At 44.7% G+C, this 20279-nt stretch overlaps 1 protein-coding gene across 1 annotated transcript; it reads left to right on the forward strand.

Moving 5' to 3' along the window:
- Positions 1-9737: 9737 nt before the first annotated feature.
- On the forward strand, positions 9738-20075 carry LOC108165019 (homeobox protein B-H2). Its single transcript, XM_017301056.2, has 3 exons — positions 9738-11196; positions 16944-17196; positions 18701-20075. Exons 1-3 carry the CDS (start codon positions 10155-10157, stop codon positions 19392-19394), a joined length of 1989 nt encoding a protein of 662 aa, XP_017156545.1. The 5' UTR covers positions 9738-10154; the 3' UTR covers positions 19395-20075.
- The last annotated feature ends 204 nt before the right edge of the window (positions 20076-20279 follow it).

The following is a 20279-nucleotide window of genomic DNA, read 5'->3' on the forward strand; positions in this document are numbered from 1 at the left end:
TTTTAATGAGCGGAAACAAATATAAGAATCTTTCCTGATGCTTTAAGTTTATATTTAAATAATTGGAAATTAATTTTCGTAAATGTGAATATATTTAATACATTTATTTCTAATCACACCTCAAATTTTAGCTCACCCAAAAAAAACGGCACAATAAAAAATCGGCGAGTGTCCGTTGACAGATCAAATATCGATATCATGGGTATTACAGATCGTCTGGCGTCTGTTCCGCAATTCCCGAATTTTTTGGTTTCAAAACTAAAATATTGGAATTTCCAAAAGAAAAACGGAGATAGTTTTCATCAAGTGAAATATCGGAAAACAATTTGGAAATGAAACACTTATCGATAGCCAAAAAGTGGGAGGCGAAAACCGGAGCACACAGATCAGATTTCAATTCGTTCCTGAGCATGGCTGACTATAGTTCATAGTATATATATATATACTATATATGAACCACTCATACATATATAATATATATATGAAGCTGCAAGTGTATCTAACACTTCGGTTCCCGGAACTTGGCTTTTCTTCTCTTGTTTCATTTCATTTCGTTTCATTTGTTTTTCTCTCCCCGCCAGATTTTATCATTTCGCTTTTGGGGTGGGCGACGGGCGATGGAGTGGGCTGGGTGGGCGTGTCAATTGGAAGCTCAAATAAAGATGAAAACATTGTCGACTTCCTTTGGGACACTCCTAAAAAGCTGGGGCCGAACAGGAGCAGATAGAGCATAATATTTTCTTTTAGGATCAATCCCCTTTTGAAGTGAGGAATTAATAGATATATTCAAAAAAGATATTATTCAAATTAGAGTTTGCAGAAATCTGTTGCTCCGACTGACTCATGGAGTCTTCGAGGCAGATAGTCCTGAAGTCCGAAGTTTGGAGCATATACTCAACAGAGTAAGGATCTGTCATTTACCTCTATAAAGCCAGAATGTTTATATAAAGAGCGCATACAAATAGGAGGAGTTTAGCTTCAAAAAAGCAAAAGAAACCGCGGGGACGTTCGAAGACTTCGGATCTGGCGATTCGGAATATAACGCGGAAAAATGATTAATAAGTCGGACCACTAAAATTGGATATAGACTTGGAAAATATACATTTATTGACATGTCTAGGGCTTCTAATAAATCTCTTTCAGTCACTTGAAGATTTTCCAATACGATATCATATATTTTTTCTATCAATTCTGGTGTTGTGGATCGTCTTCAAGGCTCGTACGACCACGTTTAAATTAGTTTAATTAAATTAATTGAAGGCGAAGAGTCCTTATACACTTTTGATATTCGTTCATAAATTTCCTTTGCTTTTAAACCTTCCAAAAAAAATAATCAATCACTGCACGATATTTGATCGTTTACATTGTAAAAAAGTTCTTTGAACTAAATGATTTTTTTTAAAATAATTAATTGACAGATTGAAATAAAACTTCACATACGTTCATATAACATCTTTTATCTCCACCATAGAAGGCACCAGGTCATATTTAATAGACTGAGACTGGGCCACACCAAGCAGACCAACGCCCACTACATTGACAAAACATTGCCCAACACATGTCCATTGTGCCACAACGCGAACATAGACTTACGACACACACTATACACCTGTCCCTCACTCTTACCACAATGGTCCCTATCATTCAATAACAACGACCCCATGCAACTTATCGCAAACCCCACCAACTCAAATTCCAAAATTATCCTCAAATTCCTACAAACCGCAAATATCCTCCACAATATATAACCGAACATACTGTAAATAAATACTCATCCCAACATCTTTGTATATATGTATAAAATCTGACCCAATTACCCTAGAGCTTAAGGCCTCAGTAGCTATAGCTCCAACTTCTGTTAATATTTAGTTTTAACTAGCTATTAGCATTATTTAATAATAATAATAATAATCTCCACCAACAAAATAAAAAAAAATTTGGCTAGTCGTAACGCCGTCTCTTATCGAACCGCAAAACTTATTGAACAGGGAGAATAGTATATTATTTTGAACTGTGAAAACAGTTTTTAAGTTTTCAAGTGGTTTTTGAGCCACGAATTGTCTTGAGTTTTGCGTTGATTGGACGGTACAATATGTTGAAAAATGATGTCTATAACAATCCGGCATACAGCTAGGCCGCCTTTAAGCCAAGTCCCCCTCCCTGCCGCATTCCATTCAGACTGATCCCACCCCACAATCGGCAATATGTGTGCCCCTTCTCCTGCCACATCGCGGAGCCCATTAAATGCATAAAACAATTGCCAGACAGTTTGACGCTGTTGGGCAACCTAAAAATGCAAGCTCCACGCCGAGAGGCCTCCAAAGTGTCTGTCTGTCGCAGTCGAAGTCGCAGTCCCAGTCTCGATTCGATTCGATTCGATTCTGTTTGTCTGAGCCCTGGCTGGTCCATGGGTCCATGCACTGGTCCTCTAGTCGCTGGTCGCGGTGCACCGCCCAGACGGTCGGTCCGGCCGTCTGGTCCGTCCCAGTTGGTGGTCGATTTTTATGAGCGCCGCGCGTTGACAGCTTAAAAGTCTCTTAGCATGAAAAATATTGTCAACGCCAAATGGCGATTCTCGATTGTTTGTGGTTGTTGGCTGCTCTGTTGTTGTTGTGGGTTGTTGAGAGGAAAACTTTTGACTTTTGATGTGTTTTGGCGATAAGATTTTGATAGAGCTGCGATTTATGCACGGCAACCTCTCTGCCAGCCAGCCAGCCAGGACTTTTAACTTATCTGCAAAAACTGACAATCAAAAAAATATCAATGTTATTGCGGAGGAGTAGGGGTACTCATAATTAGCACAGTTTGACAAGCACTAAAGTGGAGCTCGATTCGAGAGGCGAGTAAATTAATTTCACAAATTGTGCGGCAGATAAATTCGATTTTAGATACTAACTCTATCCCACTAATACTCTCCCTCTCCCTCTCTCTGTCTCTGTGTGCGTGCGTGTGTGTGTTGGCCTTTTAAACAAACATGATTTTGTACTCTTATTTTATGCCATATTTAAACTGATTTAATTTGATTTTCAGTCTCACTCTTCGCTGGTCTTTCGTTTGCCTTTCGATTTGTGTCTCGATTTTTGTTTCAGTTCGGTTCGGTTTTTTTCTTCTTCTTCTTTTATGCATATAGTCTATAGAAATTAACATAAAACTTACCCCCACCCCACCCTCGCCTGATAAGAAATGCGGTGAAAACTTTTCTGTTTCTGTTTCGGTTTTTGTTGCTTTTGTTTTTGTCTCTTCTCTCCTCTATCCTCTCCTCACGCCCTTGATCTCTGATTTTGATTTTATTTGTGGGCTCTTTTTGTACGATTTTGTCACGGGCCTGGGCGGCCTTTGTTCGGCCGGTCATCATGATATATAACAGGCGATAACGCCTAATCGCCTCGATGTGAGCATATATCATTCGGAGCACAGGTTTAACCATCTCTGGGGTCTGCGGCTGGGGTTGGGGGCCCTTCGATTTTCAAATGAAACTGGAGCGGACCGAAGCTATTCCAAAACCAGCCAGCCGCCAGCCGCCAGCCGCCAGGAGAAGATCAGTGAAAATCAGTTGAAAAAATCGGAAGAGGATTAGCATAGAGGGGAATCCGCCGGGGGGAATCCGGTTCGGGGGTAGTTCCTCTGTGGATATCCTTCATTGTTGAATTGTTGATTTTCTTGTTTTCTGCTGTGGCATTACGCTTTTCAAACATTTTTTTTTTATTTTTTGAAATTAAAATTTAGGAATTAAAATTGTTTTGATTATTTGAAAACTATCAAATCTGCTGTAAATGTTCCCTGAAAGCCAATAGCTTCTTGTAAAATGTGTATGTATAGCCAGGATATGGAAAGATGGATTCGAGGGCTTGAAATTTGAATACAATTTTAATGATTAAAATATCCTATCCATAAATATTCTACTTTAGATTAGTTATTTTTAATTAATTTAGTTTAAATTAAATCCCAAAAATATCCTAAAAACCACTATTTTAAGACAAAAACAAGGAAATTATTGATGAGCTATTTGAAAATTGAATTGAATGGCTATGAATGCCATTCAGTAGGTAAGGATTCCATCAAAACTTCTCATCTCTTCTCAAAAATATCGTCTCAAAGATACCAGTATCAACGAGTATCCCAATACGATCCCCGGGACCCCTCTACCCGCTCGAATATTTCCGTAATTTATGTTCCAGGCAGTTCTTAAAAAATATCCACACATGTATGTGTTTCTGGGGCACCTAACGAGGGTCGATATTATGGTCAATCGTCAATATTATTAAATATAAATGCCGCAAACAAATTCGAAGGATGACTGATGAAAAGGGCCGCGAGTGGGTTCTCTTTTTTTTTGTCCGTGTCTTAAGCGCGGACGCGACATTGCGTGATGAACAAACGTCGAGAATCATTTCTCAATGAGATCAGAGATCGGAGATCGGTGGAATCATCAGGGCCGCGGTCTCCGGCCATATCTGGAGGAGGGGGCCGGGCAGGCCCCGAAATGAAATGAAATGAAATGACATGACGTGTTGTTATTAAGCCGCATAATCAAAATAAAAACAAAACAAAGCCCCGCAAGCAGACACAATTTTTATGAATGAAAAGGGGACGTCCGTAGTCTGTACCTACTAGAGAGGTCCCATGCCCCATGCCCCATGCCTCATTCCATACCTGAGGGCCACACCCCGATGGGGGCACACTGGCGCAAAAGTCTACATTTATTGCAGGAATCCTATAGATCTGAAAGATACACATTAAGGACCAACCGCACTGCATTATCATAAGCATTTATTGGGTGTCTCTTCAGATATATTCGAGTTTTTAGACCAGAATATATCTGAGTACTTGTCCGATCAGTCTCTGAAATGCTTTCCGACACCTTTCACTGAAGTCTTGTTGTCCTTTTGTGATCGAAAACAGAGACTGATTAACACTCGGATTGAAATGGAGCTTGAATTTGAATTGCCTTCGAACCAGGGTGCATCAAGAGAGTGGCATCGACAGTCGACGGTCGGCAGTCGGCAGCTTCAAGGCGATTAGCGAAAAGCGGTAAATGTTGTGTTAAACCTCAATTAAGACCGAGGAAATCCAGGTAGAGGAGAGCCGAGAGCCGCCAACAGGATGTTAAACTCTTTTGGGCAATTTGAATCCGCTTTGACTGACGCCACACGCCAGGGTCAGATTTGAGAATTTACGACTGATCCACTGATCCGCCGATCCGCCAGGGTGCTCCACCGCGCCTGCCCCTGCCACTGCCACTGCTAAATGATCTCACACAGACAGTGGCAAGGAATGGCGCCTAGAAGGAGTCCAGTCCAGGGAAGATCTTGGCTGTGCCTCTCCTCCTCCTCCTCATCCGTTCTTTTTCCTCAGGCTCTGCCCTTGCCTCCTGCCTCTGCTCTGGCGACTCCCCTCGTTCCATCGTTAAGTGCTTTTTAATTTGTTTGCATTCGGAATCCGAATCTGAATCTGAATTCCCTGTGTTCCGCTTTTATCGAGAATCAAGTGAGCTGAGTGCAATTACGACACCTTCAAAAAGCCAAACACAGGATACGCACACAGGGAGATGGGTCGGACGGAGAGGGAAAGAGACTCTCATCCTCAGGCACTTAAGCTCATCCCCAGGGGGTTGTTTGCTCGCCTCCCACCATACTGTGACACCCATCCACCCACCCACTCATTCCCGTCGAGGCCAGTGGGTGGTTGGTTGGTTGGTGGTGGCTGGTGGCACGATTGTCTGTTTTGGCGAGTGGCAATGGCTAATTAAAATTACTTTCCAGGGCGTCACTCTGAAATTTACACGCAGCTCCCATTCGAGGGTGCTGAGACCTCACAAAGGAGGACGGGGGTGGGGTTGGGGGTGTGGGTGTGGGGTAGAGAGTGCCACATTAATGGTCAGTTGGTCATTTTGTAGCCACTTTTAATGAGAGTCGCTGGTCCCAGGTCGCAAGTTGCTGCTCCCAAAGCCATTCATTGCTTGGGAAAAACACTCGCACCTTACCGCTCCAGCTCCCCCTCCAGCTCCCCCCCTAGCCTCACCTCCAGCCAACTGTGTATTTGTCATTTTTAATGTCTTTTTAAATAATTTCGTGTGGCTGATGAACGGGCCGTCGAGTGGCGAGAAAGGTGAAATACACTCCACGAAATACGAATGGGTTTAGTGGGTCTCTTGATCTATCGTAGCTGTCTGTTCCAACCGAACTATGCTTTCACTTGAGTAATTGCCTTCAAAATGTGGTACTCCCATGATTCCCATGATTCCTATGATGTGTTTTTGGTTACTCTTTCAGCATGGAAATCTTTGCCGATTCGTCCGAAAATTAAATCAAATAAAATACACCCAGACTTTGATTTTATTCTTGTTTTCGTTCAAGTCCCAAGCGGTTCCATGGTGGGGATATTTTAGATAAATTTTTAAAATATTTCTAATAAGAATACAATATCTGGGATATTATTTTCCTTTAAGTTGATTAAATGAGTCTCTATCAATCTTTGTTGTCTTTAAGCCGAGTCTCACTTTGAAATGTTTCTCCACTCTGTTCTACCTTCTCTCCATAAACCACATACGAGTCCATATATCATAATACGTCTGATTCAAGATGGATTGAGTCTTTAATGAATGGATTTCCTTCCCCTATAAGAGCATTTTAGTTTCGTTTCAATCGCAATTCTTTTTCCTCTCTCGCTTCCATCTCATCTTTAATTAACTTATTTTCACTGTGCTGTGTAATATCTCTCGCTTTGCCTTGGGGATGGGGGGCTGCATTGGGTGAGCAGCCAGTGCCGTTAGTTAGTGGAGTTAGTATCGCTTCAACAAAATGGCGGCCCCAGCTGGAAAATTCGTGTCCAAGGGGCGAAAGTCAAGCTGCCTCATTAGCAGGCAGTTGTAAGGCAGGAAGGAAGCAGGGAAGGCGGGAGCTTGCAAGACAAATTGTTGTCACATTTTTATGGGAATCTAATTAATGATGTACTAAAGCCGGCGGTGTTTTAAACCCTCAGAAACAGAGATATCCAAGCATAACTACATGTGTAGGGAAGATGGAATATTTTTGAAATAATTAGGAAATTATTTTGAATTTTTTGGAACATCAATCGATTGCAAAATAATTAAAATGCATGGAATACTTATGTATATTTAAGGAATTTCGATTGATTTTTTTCCTCGTAAGTTCCATCTGTCATATCATAAGCAAGGTGCACTAAAAATTGTGATCTTAATATGATCTAAAAAGGATAATTGAATGTGTATTCTATGACTTAATGAACGGCCTTCACATCATAAATATTAATATTATATAATGCATTTCTTCCATTCTGGCCTTATGTTAAAAAAATAATTAAAATTCGCCTAAAAAAATTGAAAAAACTCTGTGAATCGCTTGGGGAGTATATATATACAATTTTTTGTACGAATAAATTAAATATTGAGTGCTTATATTCCTAGTTATTCCATTATCCATCCCCGGGGGGAATTTCTCTGGCTATTTGGATTTATTTTTTATATGGTTTGATATTTTGGATAAACTCTGTGGAATACCATTTATCAAGAATAATTTTTATTATAGGAGAAAATAATTACTATACGAAAAACTCTTGCCGATTTGGAAAGATATTCACATCAGATTTATGCAATTATTGTAATTATAATTTGCATTATGTTATTATTATATAAATATAATATCATACTTTCATTGATTAAATAAGTTAGCCTTTAATAAATTAAGAAAATAAAATCGGGACAGAGTTATGTTATAGAAATCGGTTTTTATTTATTTTTAATGATTTTATTTTTTGGCATGGTGGACCTTTTGGCGAACATTTTTATTACCTCCTTGATTTTGAAATATTTAGAGAGCATCCCACTCCACATGAACTGAGGAAGAGGGACATTTTTCCTTATGAATACCCTTCCGCTTCGCGTCACGTCCCCCCTTGATCGATTCTCACATTGTTAGCCAGCTCATAAAAGCTGTAGATAGATTGTTAGCGGATCATTCCAGGAACTATTTTCGATGGCCATTGAAACAGGAACTTGCCACCACTAGGGAGGGGGAGCGGTAGGGGTGGCAGGACTTGAGCAGCAACAAATAATTTCAGACAATTGCTGTCATTGTCTTTGTAATGAAGCCATTTTTAAGAGCAGCAACATGCAGCAGCAGCAGCAGCAACAGCGGTCGAGGCACCCGCCTCCAGGCGCCAGGGGCTGGCCTCCACAACGGAGCCGCCTCCCCCTCCCCATCGAACCACTTGGCCCGGGCAGCAGAGCAGCCATAAACTAGTTGCCAGGCCTGAGAGTCATTCACTTGCACATTAGGCAGCAAATTGACATCGATACAACAGAGGACGAAGGAGCAGAAGTAGCAGGAAGGCAAAACACACACACACACACACACACTATCACACTTAGAGGGAGACAGCTTGGGCCTGGGGATAGAAAGAGAGCGGGCGAGAAGAGCGGGCATCATTTAACTGCTGCCAATTTACTGTTTAAATGCCACACAAAAAGTGTTAACAAGCGCTAAAATAACAAAAGACAAACACCAACAACCACAATTAGAAAGACAGAGAGAGAGAGAGAGACAGGGAGAGAGAGACAAAATATCAGGCGATTTTGGCAAGACAATGTCTTGGGCAAGAGCGAGTCAGATATATTTATGCTCTGCCACCATGTCCCGTATATCTCTTTCTGATTGTGTGCATGTCTCTCTCTCCGCGTGTGTGTGTGTGCATGACAGTGAACCAGTTTCAGGGGGCGTGGCCTGGCACTGGCCAGATATTGCCTGGAGAAATAGGGTTGACAGCATCCCACTTCCCATCCATCCATCCATCCATCCATCTTGCTGTCTGTCTGTCCGTCAGAGACAGCAACAACAACAACAGCTAGAGAAGAGCGACGGGGCCCCCGCCAGCCATAAAAGTGTTGAGTTCACGCAGCTGCTATAAAAAGTTTATGGATGGCGGCAGAATGCATTTGCTGAAGATTGAGGATCAAGCCATCGATAGCTGTACATCAGATGGGGATGTTGTGGGGAAACAGCCCCTGAATTTTTTTTTACACTGAAAAAACTTCGCTTAAATAATACCATTTATTTTTGTATTCAGCTGCAATGTAAAGTGAATTTTACTGAGAATAAATCATGAAGAAACTTTTAAAAACCAAGCAAATTTCAAATTGAAATATTATCAAAAAAAATTAATAATCAAATAATTTTTGCGGGTAAACCCAAAAACAATTACCACCAGCGCCAGTCCTAGGATCGAATATTTTAATGAATAAACGCCGTCCGCCCTGGAGCCATAAAAGTAACCGTTATATCTGGTCCGTGGTCCGCGGTCCGCGGCCATTGCCAGGCGAAAACTCACCACGAAAGAGACACAGAGATGGAGAGACAGAGAGACAGACACACGCGACAGAGACACAACTACGCTGCTGCTGATTGAAGCCTAATGAATGTCAATTGCCGCCAATTACGACCAATAAATGCGGGCAATAGACACAGAAGGAAGGAGAGCGCCCAGCCAGCCACACACAACCGTCGGCGAGAGAGAACGAGAGCAGAGAGCAGAGAGCGCGCGCACTGTCAGCGGAACTCACCACGCTAAGAGCCCGCTTGGCCAGGCCCAGTGCTCAAGTGCTCGAGTGCTCAAGTGCGAGCGGGACGACGACAGGTGGCGGCGCACCTCTGAGTGGCTCGAGCGAGCGAGCGGCCGAGCGGCTGAGCGGCCGAGGCTGGCTCAACAACTGGTTTCTGCCGGCCGCCGAAAGCCAGCTGCTGCTGCCACCGGTCCGGGCCGGGCCTGGTGGAGTGACTGAGCCGGGTCCGTGCTTCAGTTTCGGTCGAAATCCACAGGCGAGCGGTTGTCCACACCGGCTCTGGTTCGCGGCAGACAAGCAGACAAGGCAGACGACAAGTTACGACTTCAGAAGTGGCAGCAGCAACAACAGTAACAGTAAATTACACACTCGTGGTATTAACAGTAATCGAGTGGCAGAGACGAAAGCCCAGTTTGGTGCCCCAACAATCATTGAAAGTTGACTCGAAAGAAAACGCGCGTGTGATACATAGTATTTTTTTGTTGTTGTGCCCCACAAAGTGAGCAGTGTGTGCGCGCGCGGGGGAGAGCAGGCAGCAGGCAGCAGGGAACAGGGAGCAGGGCGAGCAGACACACACATGACCACAATGCCACCGGAAATGTCCGCAGCAACGGCAGCTCCCGTTGGCACAGCACCCAGTCCGGCCATTGCCGTCGGCGGCGGCATGCCGCGCGATTCACCGCCCGGAGGTGGCGCCGTGGCCATTGCCACCACTAGCCCCAATGCCACCAGCACCACCACCACGCAGGCGACGCGCTCCCGCTTCATGATCACGGACATTCTGGCTGGGAGTGCGGCTGCCGCTGCTGCTGCAGCGGCGGCGGCGGCAGCTGCGATGGCAGCGGCCTCCTCGGGGCATGACACCGATTGCTACGGCAGGGAGAGGGAGCGGGAGCGGGACCGGGAACGGGAGCAGGCTGCTGCAGCGGTGGCCGCCCATCATCATCACCAGCAGCAGCAGCAACAGCATCAGCAAGCCGCCCTCCAGCAGTACATTGTGCAACAGCAGCAGCTCCTGCGCTTCGAGCGGGAAAGGGAACGGGAGCGGGAGAGGGAGCGGGAGCGAGAACACTTCAGAGAGCGCCACTCCCCGCCAGCGAATCCCGCACTGGGCTACCACCATCAGATGGCGCCCCATCTACTGGCCCACTTTCCGCCCTCCCACTACGCCGTGCTCCAACAGCAGCAACAGCAGCAACAGCAACAGCAACAGCAACAGCAGCAGCAGCAACATCCGCATCCGCACCACCTCCAGCAGCAGCTAGAGCGGGAACGACTGGAGGCCCTGCACCGGCATGGAGTGGCAGTGGGAGCGGGAGTCCATCTGGAGCCACATCACAATCAGCATCTCCACCATGCGGCTCATCCCCATCACGATGAGCGATCACGGTCCCCGTTGATGTTGCAACAAATTGGAAACAACAATAACAACAGCAGCTCCAACAACAATAACAACAACAACAACAACAATAGTTCTAACAGCAACAACAACAACAATAATAATAATAATAATAATAATAATAATGGGAGTGGAAGCGGAATGATGCTTGGAGGAGCGGGAAGCAGCATCAGCGGCGACCAGGCCAGCACCATCGACGATAGCGATAGCGACGATTGTGGTAAGTGAGAAATCGGAATCGGTATCGAAATCGAAATCGGAATGCATATTCCAAGACAATAGCGATACAGGTCAATAGAGATACATCTGTGGCGATAGAGAATTTAGCTGTAGATATACTTATAGAGTTCTGAGGAAGGAAAGGATTTATTTATTTGCAGTCAGTGTAATTTTTAGTAATTATAGATTAGAAAAGTATACATATTTCAGATCTATAAAGTTTATTCATTTACTTGGTTAATATTATGTATATCTATCGAGCTCAAGTGAAGTATACGCATACATAAATTATAATTACTATATTCTTAGTCAACGAAATCGAACTGGGAAAACGAACCGAACCGGAATGAGGGACGGAATAGGAATAAGTAGGGAATATTGAGGAAATATTCGAAAAATATCCTATATGCAATATTTGGTGAGCAGTAAATGCTGGTGTTGTACATATTTGATTAGGATATGAGGATAACAAAAAAACATGGCAAAACATAGATAACATAGCATTGGAATTGTGAAATTATGTAGGGATTATTCACATTTTTAGAAATTAGGAAGACTTATTTAGGAATCAAAAGAAAAATGTAGATGACCACCACTAATTCAAATTGAATCCCCAATTAATGGGGCATTCGAAACTTCAGATCTTCTATGTTTTAATACTCAAGAAAAAGAAAATTATTCATATCTCCCAAGGGAATCTTTTGAGAGAAAATGTCCTCAACAGCAATGATGTTTTAGCCATCTATCTGCTATTTATCATATCATCCAACAATGGTAGATGATTAGGAAAGTACCCAATAGGTTCCCAATGTTATTGGAAAACAATTCATGCCATCCAGTTGAGATTTTGTGTGTATGGATGCATGTTCAAGTGCCTGAGACCTACTATTGAGTGCAGCGTGAAGCCGCTAACAGTTCTGGCTGTTGTTGGCTAATAAGTAAGATAGCTGCAACAACAACAACTGCAACAGAAACCACTGTGAACTGTGTGGCATGCGGTTAGCGGCGGCAGCAGCTCCGGGCCTGAATCGAAATGGGAAAATGTTGGCCTGATAGTGGAAGCCTCTCGCTCAGCCCAGTCAAGTGGCAGCCGAGAAGTGGAGTGTAGGGGCTGGAGGAGGGATAGATATAAATATAGAGCTGAGGCTGGGCCAGGGGCTGGGGATGGGGCTGGGGCTGGGGCTGGGGCTGGGGCAGAGGCACAAGCAGGTGTCTGTGGCCCGCGAGTCGACGGCCGGCCAGGTCTCTCGAGCAGATTAACAAAGTGCACACTTTTCGTTTCGTATATACCCGTATAATTTCCCAGTCAAAACTGTCAACGGCAATACCCTCTTCTCCTCCCCTGATTTGTTCCCATTGCATGCAAAAATTTAATTGATTTTGTTGCTAGTTTCGGTTTTGTTTTTATTTAGTATTCTCGCTTTTATTTGTTTACTTGTTAAGTGCTTTTAAACGTTATGCAAATTATGACAAATTACTATTAAATAGTCGTAATCGTGCGTTTGCAATTGATTTTTTTCCATTGATTCTGTGGGGCTATATAAGAGATAGAGAGAGAGAGAGAGAGAGAGACTGTTGGGAGTTATGAACGGAGACATTTTGTAGATTCCACATAGAATATAGTGAGGTATTCTCAAGTGGTAAATTTTTCTAAAATGAACTAAACAAGTCTTTAAGAAGTATGCCCTAAAATATGTTTGTGTAGACCTTGAATGTTGAGATAAGGCCAACACACATATCTATATGAACAGATGGTCTTTCTTTCTAACGATGGTCGACTTAAGAGGCCTTGTCTTCCGTGTGTCCATTCGCAGTCCTCTCCCGTCTGCGTCTATACCTCTATATTTTCAGCATCTGCTTATCCGTAGTTTTGCTCAGAAGTACTTGCACATCTTTTCCCAAAAGAATAACCAATTTTATCAGAGGGAAAGCCTCGAAACCGAGTTCAATTAAGTGCTTCTTTGGCTTAATATATAGTAATTGACTTGTATATGTATGCAGTATGTATGTAGGTTAAGTTGTATTTAGTTCCTTGATTTGTTTCAGTATCTCTTCCATCTTTTCTTTCATACTCAATAATTTGCTGCAATTTCACGGACAATTTTCACAGTTGTGTTGTGGTCTGCGTGTCTGTCTGTTTGACTTGTGCCAAAATCAATTAACAAATTAAATTATAGCCAGAAAGCGCAGCTTAAATCAAAGAATCCGCTCGTTCATCAAGCCACTGCAACGCAGACCAACGACCCGATCCGACCGACCCCCTTCTGTTTTGACATCCCGCTGTCAATTTTTCCGAAACCGAAATTGCTTTGATTTGAGACACAAGCCAAACGAAAAAGAAAATAAGAAAACAAACGAAAATCCCTCAAATAAATAAAAATAAAAATCGAGAAATAAAAATTAACTTTAATCTGCTGGCGGGACGACAACAGCACAACCCACACACACACACGCACACACACACACACACACAAACCCATTGACAGTTAGGTTAGGCTCTGATTCTCTCTCTTTCTCACAGCTGTGCAGGGCCCACGCGGAGCGACTTCGGCTTCGGAACAAAATATGAAAGAAAGCCCGAACCTTTTGATACCCCATGCGTTTCGAACATTTCGAACATCCGGAATAAAGTATTACCGGCAACTTAGGGACTAACGATTGAAGTTCAAGAAGAATAATTGAGTATTCGAGAGTAAATATTTATTTTAGAAGTTCTAATATCCGATTGTTCATTTAACAACAAAATCTCGAATACTAGAGGAATCTACAATCTTTTTCGATGGGCCAATTCTAGGCTTTTGTTCGTTCTTCTTGTGCCTAAGAGGGTGTCTCATAAATGGGATACTCATCCACATCATGCCTTTGTTTTCCTACGTTCAAAAACAAAACCAAAACGCAGCTTTTAACGGCTTAATCGAAGCCCACCAGCCCACCAGAGAGAGAGAGAGAGAGAGAGAGAGAGGGAGAGAGGGTACGAGTATATCTCTGGGCCTGTGTTTGAGTCTGGGGGTATCAGAGCTCTCCACACAACACTCGCGTGTCACTTGAGACGCGTGCGAGCGACAGTTGTTGCTGTTGTTCTGCTGGCTCTTTCGGCTCTTCTGGCTCTCGTTCTCAGTCTTCTGTATGGCCCAAAAGGATCGTTGTCACTGGCTTATAGCCGCGTTTGAAATTGACCCAAAAGCTGGTACCCGTTCCCGTTCCCTCGCCTGCCCACTGAACTGTTCACTGATCGATCTGGCCAACAGGCGGACAGGCGAGGGGCAGGCGAAATCACTTGAATCACATTTCTTTTACCGCCTCAATGCCTCCGTGCCCCACCATCAAGTGCCAAGGATCAGCACAACCAAAATAAAAAAACGAAAAATTGATTTCAAATTGAAATTGATATTTTGGGGAATCATCTTTCATGCGAGTATACTCGTATGGCCGAATTTTTAGGCATTTCAAGAATGCCACTCTTTGTTTGGCTTCCAAGCCCCTGAAGGCGGACAAGAAGAAGCAGCAGACCGAGATAAAGATAAAGACAAAAGCAAATCCACTTAATTCACATAATGGAAAGCAACAAAAAATTAATAAATAAATGCTCACGTGCGCCACGTACGAACCAAGTTCGTTGCCCAAGTCTTTTGTTTTTGCCTCGCATTCTTCCCTTGGGATGCAAAGACTTGCATCGCCCTGTCCTCAGTGGGTGTTGGATACCCTAGGAAAATGGTCTCTGTTGCAGGCTGAAGATGGAAGAACCTTTTCGAGAGACATTTCCATCCTATCTTCGACTATTCTCTTTGAAAAACAAGTATTTAATAGATTCATTGAATATTAAAATTGTTCTTCACATCTGGGCTTGTATAATTATCGTTTAAAGAGACTTTCTTTTCGATCTGGGCAGACATCATTTATAGACCCATGGAAATACGAGTGTGCGGCCTTCTCTCCGGGGCAGGGCATTCAATTTTCGTTGGATTTTCTGTGCGCTGGAAAGGAAATGTTAAATCATAGACCCAACTGCATTATAACAACATTATAACTATAAATTATGGTTATAAATTATAATGCAGCCAACACGAGAGCCAAGCGACCGTTATATAAGGTTAGCTCTGCCTCTGCCTCTCCCTCTCCCTCTCCCACCACCTCTGTCTGTGTCCAACTCTGTTCAGTGCACTAAACGCCAACATTATCAAAATGTTGATAAACGTTTAGCCACGAAACAACAAAGAAAGGAAAACGGCAGAGAGGCAAAAGACAGAGCGATAGTTCTGCAAAGGCGGTGGAGCCAGAGGCAGGGCCAGGGCCAGCACGAGGGTGCATCGCCTTTAATTAAAATGCAAAAAGGCCAATTGCAACTGTGTTTCTCTCCCTCTCTCCCTCTCTCCCCCTCTATGCGGCTCTCCTACACGCTCTTTTGCTGCTTCTCATAGTTGCTGCTGTTGATGTTGCGCAATTAAAATGCAAGCATAAATAAAATAAAAAATTGCACAGGCCGGGGCGAAAGGAGAGCGAAGCAGCAGACAGTGAGAGCGCAGATAGCGCAAAAGGAAGTCGTCGCTGCACACTTAAGCATGTTTAATACAGTTTAGCCACAAGCACTTAATTACAAATGCGAACGACGAAAGGGGGTGGGGTGGGGGGAGAGAGACACCCGGTAGAGGGAGCACCACAAGCGCTATCTATCAACATATGAGTACCACATTCAACAGCAAAGTGTGGAACAGAAATTGCGGAAATGCTTTGCAGCTCCGACTTTTCTCCGAGACCTGAGAATGGACGTTAATGGAGGAGTACTCCAAACACAGCGAGAGATACAGATAGATAGAGAGAGAGAGAGGGAGAGGAGAGACATGCCATGGGGTGGGGGGATGGATAAGTACAGAGTATCCACTGGAGCAGAGATGGGGTGTGTCGGAGATTTCGGAGAGTGGCTGAACCTGAGAGAGGTTATTAGAGAAACATTCAACAAAGTATTTAAGATTTCAACAGATTTTCAAGTTGAACTAACTCCAAAACGTACACTGAGAGAAATGCATGGATGGGAATACCCCTACCCTTGGAAATCCATGCCATATAGAGGACATATTCTGCAGATCAAGCCATCCCCTTAGCAAGGCTCCCGCTCCGTTGAAGGAGCTGCCATTCGAGCACTATTCGTAAGCCTCCAGCAGGAGTCTATGTACATACCCCTGTTGTACGTACATATGTATCTGCCAGCGCCAGTGTTCACTGTACACTATCCCATCCATCAAAGTAATGCTGATAATTGTTTGTGGCTGTTGTTGTTGTTGTTGTTGTAATTTGTGCTCATAAACTGTTTAATTGCAAATTAGCAAAAGGCATTCGGACAGCCGGAGCGGCAACAACAATGTTGCCACATCCGAACATGGTCTGTGGCAGCGTGGCAGTGCCAGCGCCAGTGGCAGTGGCAGTGGCAGTGGCAGTTGCTCTTGTTGCATGTGAGTTGGTCATAAAAGGAACTCAAAAGCGCTTAAATGTTGCAGAAAATTGCAAATATGTGGATCCGAGATGTCCGATCCGGGAGTGGGCTATTTTTTGTACTAGTATGGGATGAGGGTGGGGAAGCAGGAGGGAAGAACAATAGAAAACCCATACACTAATCTGAGTGGAAAAAGATACCAATTGCAGGGTACGTTGTGCCCATAGATCCCACAAATGATGTATATATTTATTGTTTGTAGAACATTCAGAGCTAATCCAAGACATTACCTAATAATAATTATTCTTCTACGCATTCAGGTGGCAAAGACGATGATGGCGAGGACAGCCTGAAGAACGGCAGCTCCGCCAACGGCGACTCCTCGTCCCACCTGAGCCTCAGTCTGAGCAAGAAGCAGCGCAAGGCACGCACCGCCTTCACAGACCACCAGCTGCAGACGCTGGAGAAGTCCTTCGAGCGGCAGAAATACCTCAGCGTCCAGGACCGCATGGAGCTGGCCAACAAACTGGAGCTTAGCGACTGCCAGGTGAAAACCTGGTATCAGAATCGCAGGTGGGTCTCTCCCTCTTTCTCTATGCCGGTCTCTGTAGAAGCGGTCTCCCTTTGAGGCTTTGTCCGGCCGCTTGATTGCCGCCAGTGCGGCACTCAGGCCAACTGGTCGCTAATCAGCGCCTTTAATGGGTTGCGCCCATTTCTTCGCGCACTTTTCCAATAAAAATCATTTTAATGGCGACTGTCCACCCCTAGCCCCCTGCCTATCCTGCCGGCATCCCCATCTTCATCTTCGTCTCCATCCCCATACCCATACCCATACCCATCCTCCCGTTTTCAAGTAGTCGGGTATCCATTTTGTGCGGAGTGTTTTTATGCTGATTGCTTAATTTGCTGCATTTTGCGCTGCAAGTCGTTAAATCTCGTCGGCTGTTTATTAAATGAGTTGTTTACTTTTTTGCCGTCATCGATGTAGTGTCGATATTCGACCGTCGGTTGCCGTTTTTCTCTCAGTGCAAGTTTGTTGCCCAAGTCTTTCGATTCTCAGTGGCTGCTGCCTGCCTTATTACCCGAACGTTCTGTCTGCTTTGGCATTTTATTTTCGGTTTTAATTATTGCCCAATGACTTGTCACTATTTCAATGAACAACAACAACATCTGGGGGGCTATTGCAGTACTTAGACGTAGATGGAGAGCACCCAAAACAGCACCTGACGGAGCCAAACGCAACCGGATGTGAGTGCTGCTGTCTGGGAGGTTTCTTCAGAGGTTCCACCATAAGAATATATTCTCATTCGTTGAAAATTGTTGAAGAAGGTTTAGATACGGCTGTACCACAGCTTTAGGGAGACTCTTATTAAAAAGTGTATTATTTCTAATATTTTTTGTGATTTTGCATGGTGTTTTTTGCCTTGAGGAAAGGACCGACTTGAGCGCGTTAACCAAAACAAACATATTCGCATTATCCTATCCCAAAGTCAACACATCCTCTGCTGCTCCTCCTTCTGTCCCTTTCCGGATAGAACACTTCACAGCTGCTCTCTCCCTCTCCTTTCTTTGGGCGATGAATGCGCAAAAAGTGTAAAGAAGGCCCGGCTCGACCTGGTTCTAATTCTAGTTTCAGTTGCAGTCAAGGGCCCTGGCGCCTTTGAACAATTAAAGGATTTGCAAAAAAATAGAAGAAAAATAAGGAAAACAGCTCTGCCGCGGGGCGGGGCGGGACGCTGTCAATTAGGGCTCGGCTTTCCGTTTTCTGTTTTAGGTTTAGAGTTTTGGATATTATTTTTTGTTGGGCCATTTCGGTGGGCTGGCACAAGATTAATGACAAAACAATTAAGTGCGAAATATAAACAGTCGGGGAGGACCGAGCCGACCCGACCGACTGCCCGGGCGCCCCGGCGGGAGATGCGAGCGGGACTCCGTGCTCCGAGCCGTGACTCGGCAGTACTCCGGCCATGATGATTAATGGAGAGGACTTGCTTCTCCTTCTCGCTCTTTGCTTGCCTCCTCTATTTTTTGTCCACTCTTCTTTATCGCCATTTTCATCGTTCTCTTCTCTTTACAGAACCAAGTGGAAGCGACAGACGGCCGTGGGCCTGGAACTGCTGGCGGAGGCTGGAAACTACGCGGCCTTCCAGCGGCTGTATGGAGGCGCCACGCCCTATCTGAGTGCCTGGCCATATGCGGCGGCCGCTGCCGCCCAGTCCCCGCACGGTGCCCCACCCTCGGCCATCGATATCTACTACCGCCAGGCGGCAGCCGCCGCCGCCCTGCAGAAGCCCACAATGCCCGCCTCCTACCGCATGTACCCCACCAGTATGCCGCCGGGCATGTCGCTACCCGGGATGCCCCCGCCGCCCCCCGGCGCTGCTCCAATGCTGAGCGGCTACTATGCGGCCGCCGCGGCAGCAGCGGCCACTGTTCAGCCACCGCCGCAGCAGCTGATACCGCCTCGCGACCGTTCGCCGGCCACCAGCCAGAGCGCCAACAGCGAGGCGGACTGCGAGCGGGGCAGCAGCAGCAGTCGGCAGCGCCTGCTCACGCCCAGTCCGCCCCTCAATCCGGGCAGTCCGCCCCGCCGCGACCGGGAGCGGGAGCGGCTGAACGAGGTCGAGGATCTCCCGGGAGCCCCCCTCAAGCTGCTGCGATGCTCTCCCCTTCCCGCCGACGAGGAGCACAGGCACAGGAGCGGCGCCGAGCAGGAGCGGGAGCACTACGAGAACGACGAGGACGACGAAGAACTGGCCCTGGAGGTCTGATGAGCTAGCCAAGGGCTCCTCTCTAAGCTGGATCTCACAAACTGTCTAAACATCATGGGGGATATCTATAGTAAGACCTACGAAATGTTACGGAATGTTTTGTTTTTTTTTATTTTTTGGTTCGGAACGAGATGGTCTTTAAATTTGTTTCAATGGAGTATTAAAATGTTCATAAAATACTAAAAAATATATCTACAGAGGAATCTAGAGAGGAATGGGAGTATCTTGGTCGATTTTTGTTGGTATTTGCTTGAAATTCAAGGATATTTTCGAATGCTCTACTGAGCATACATTTTGTCATATAAAAACTGTCGATTTTTTGACTCCAAACAGAAATCGATTGAAGAGTTTACAGTATTAACCGATTTCCCGATCTGCCGATTTCGTCTATCTTTTGGAACAGCCCCAGTAATTGTGAAGAGAAAACAGAATACTTTTTTTTTACATACATACTTAAATTAACTTAGACTAGTGAAAATGTTGTAAATTTTTGTAAATGATTTTTGTACATACGAAGCAGACCAACAACAGCGCAGCGGCAGCAGCAGCAGCAACAAAAAAAAAAGAAAATTTTTTTTTTCCAAACAATAATTTTTTAAAACTTTTTTTGTGCCTAGTCTTAAGACGTCTATTGTGTGTAGTAATAATAAAGCAAAGAAAAAAGAGCAATCCAAAAGAGAATGAGCGAGCTGGCCTTTGTTTTCCAACTGTTCTCTCGGGCTGAAGGAGTCGCGGTGAAGGACTTTCCCCGAGCCCAAGCCCGAGCCTGAGTCTAATGCGAGCTGACACACGAGCAGGCAGCCGAGCAGCCAAGCAACCAGCCACAAAGGGAAACAGCCCAAGGGGAACTCGATAGGGGCACTCGAAACTCGAAAAACTGTTGCA

The sequence above is a fragment of the Drosophila miranda genome, chromosome XL (genome assembly GCF_003369915.1).
Source record: "Drosophila miranda strain MSH22 chromosome XL, D.miranda_PacBio2.1, whole genome shotgun sequence".
Taxonomy (NCBI): Eukaryota; Metazoa; Arthropoda; class Insecta; order Diptera; family Drosophilidae; genus Drosophila; species Drosophila miranda.

Coding starts and splice junctions, on each gene's coding strand:
- LOC108165019 (XM_017301056.2), top strand. CDS start 10,155: ATGACCACAATGCCACCGGAAATGTCCGCAGCAACGGCAGCTCCCGTT. Junction 11,197..16,943: donor TAGCGATAGCGACGATTGTG/GTAAGTGAGAAA, acceptor CTACGCATTCAG/GTGGCAAAGACGATGATGGC. Junction 17,197..18,700: donor ACCTGGTATCAGAATCGCAG/GTGGGTCTCTCC, acceptor TTCTCTTTACAG/AACCAAGTGGAAGCGACAGA.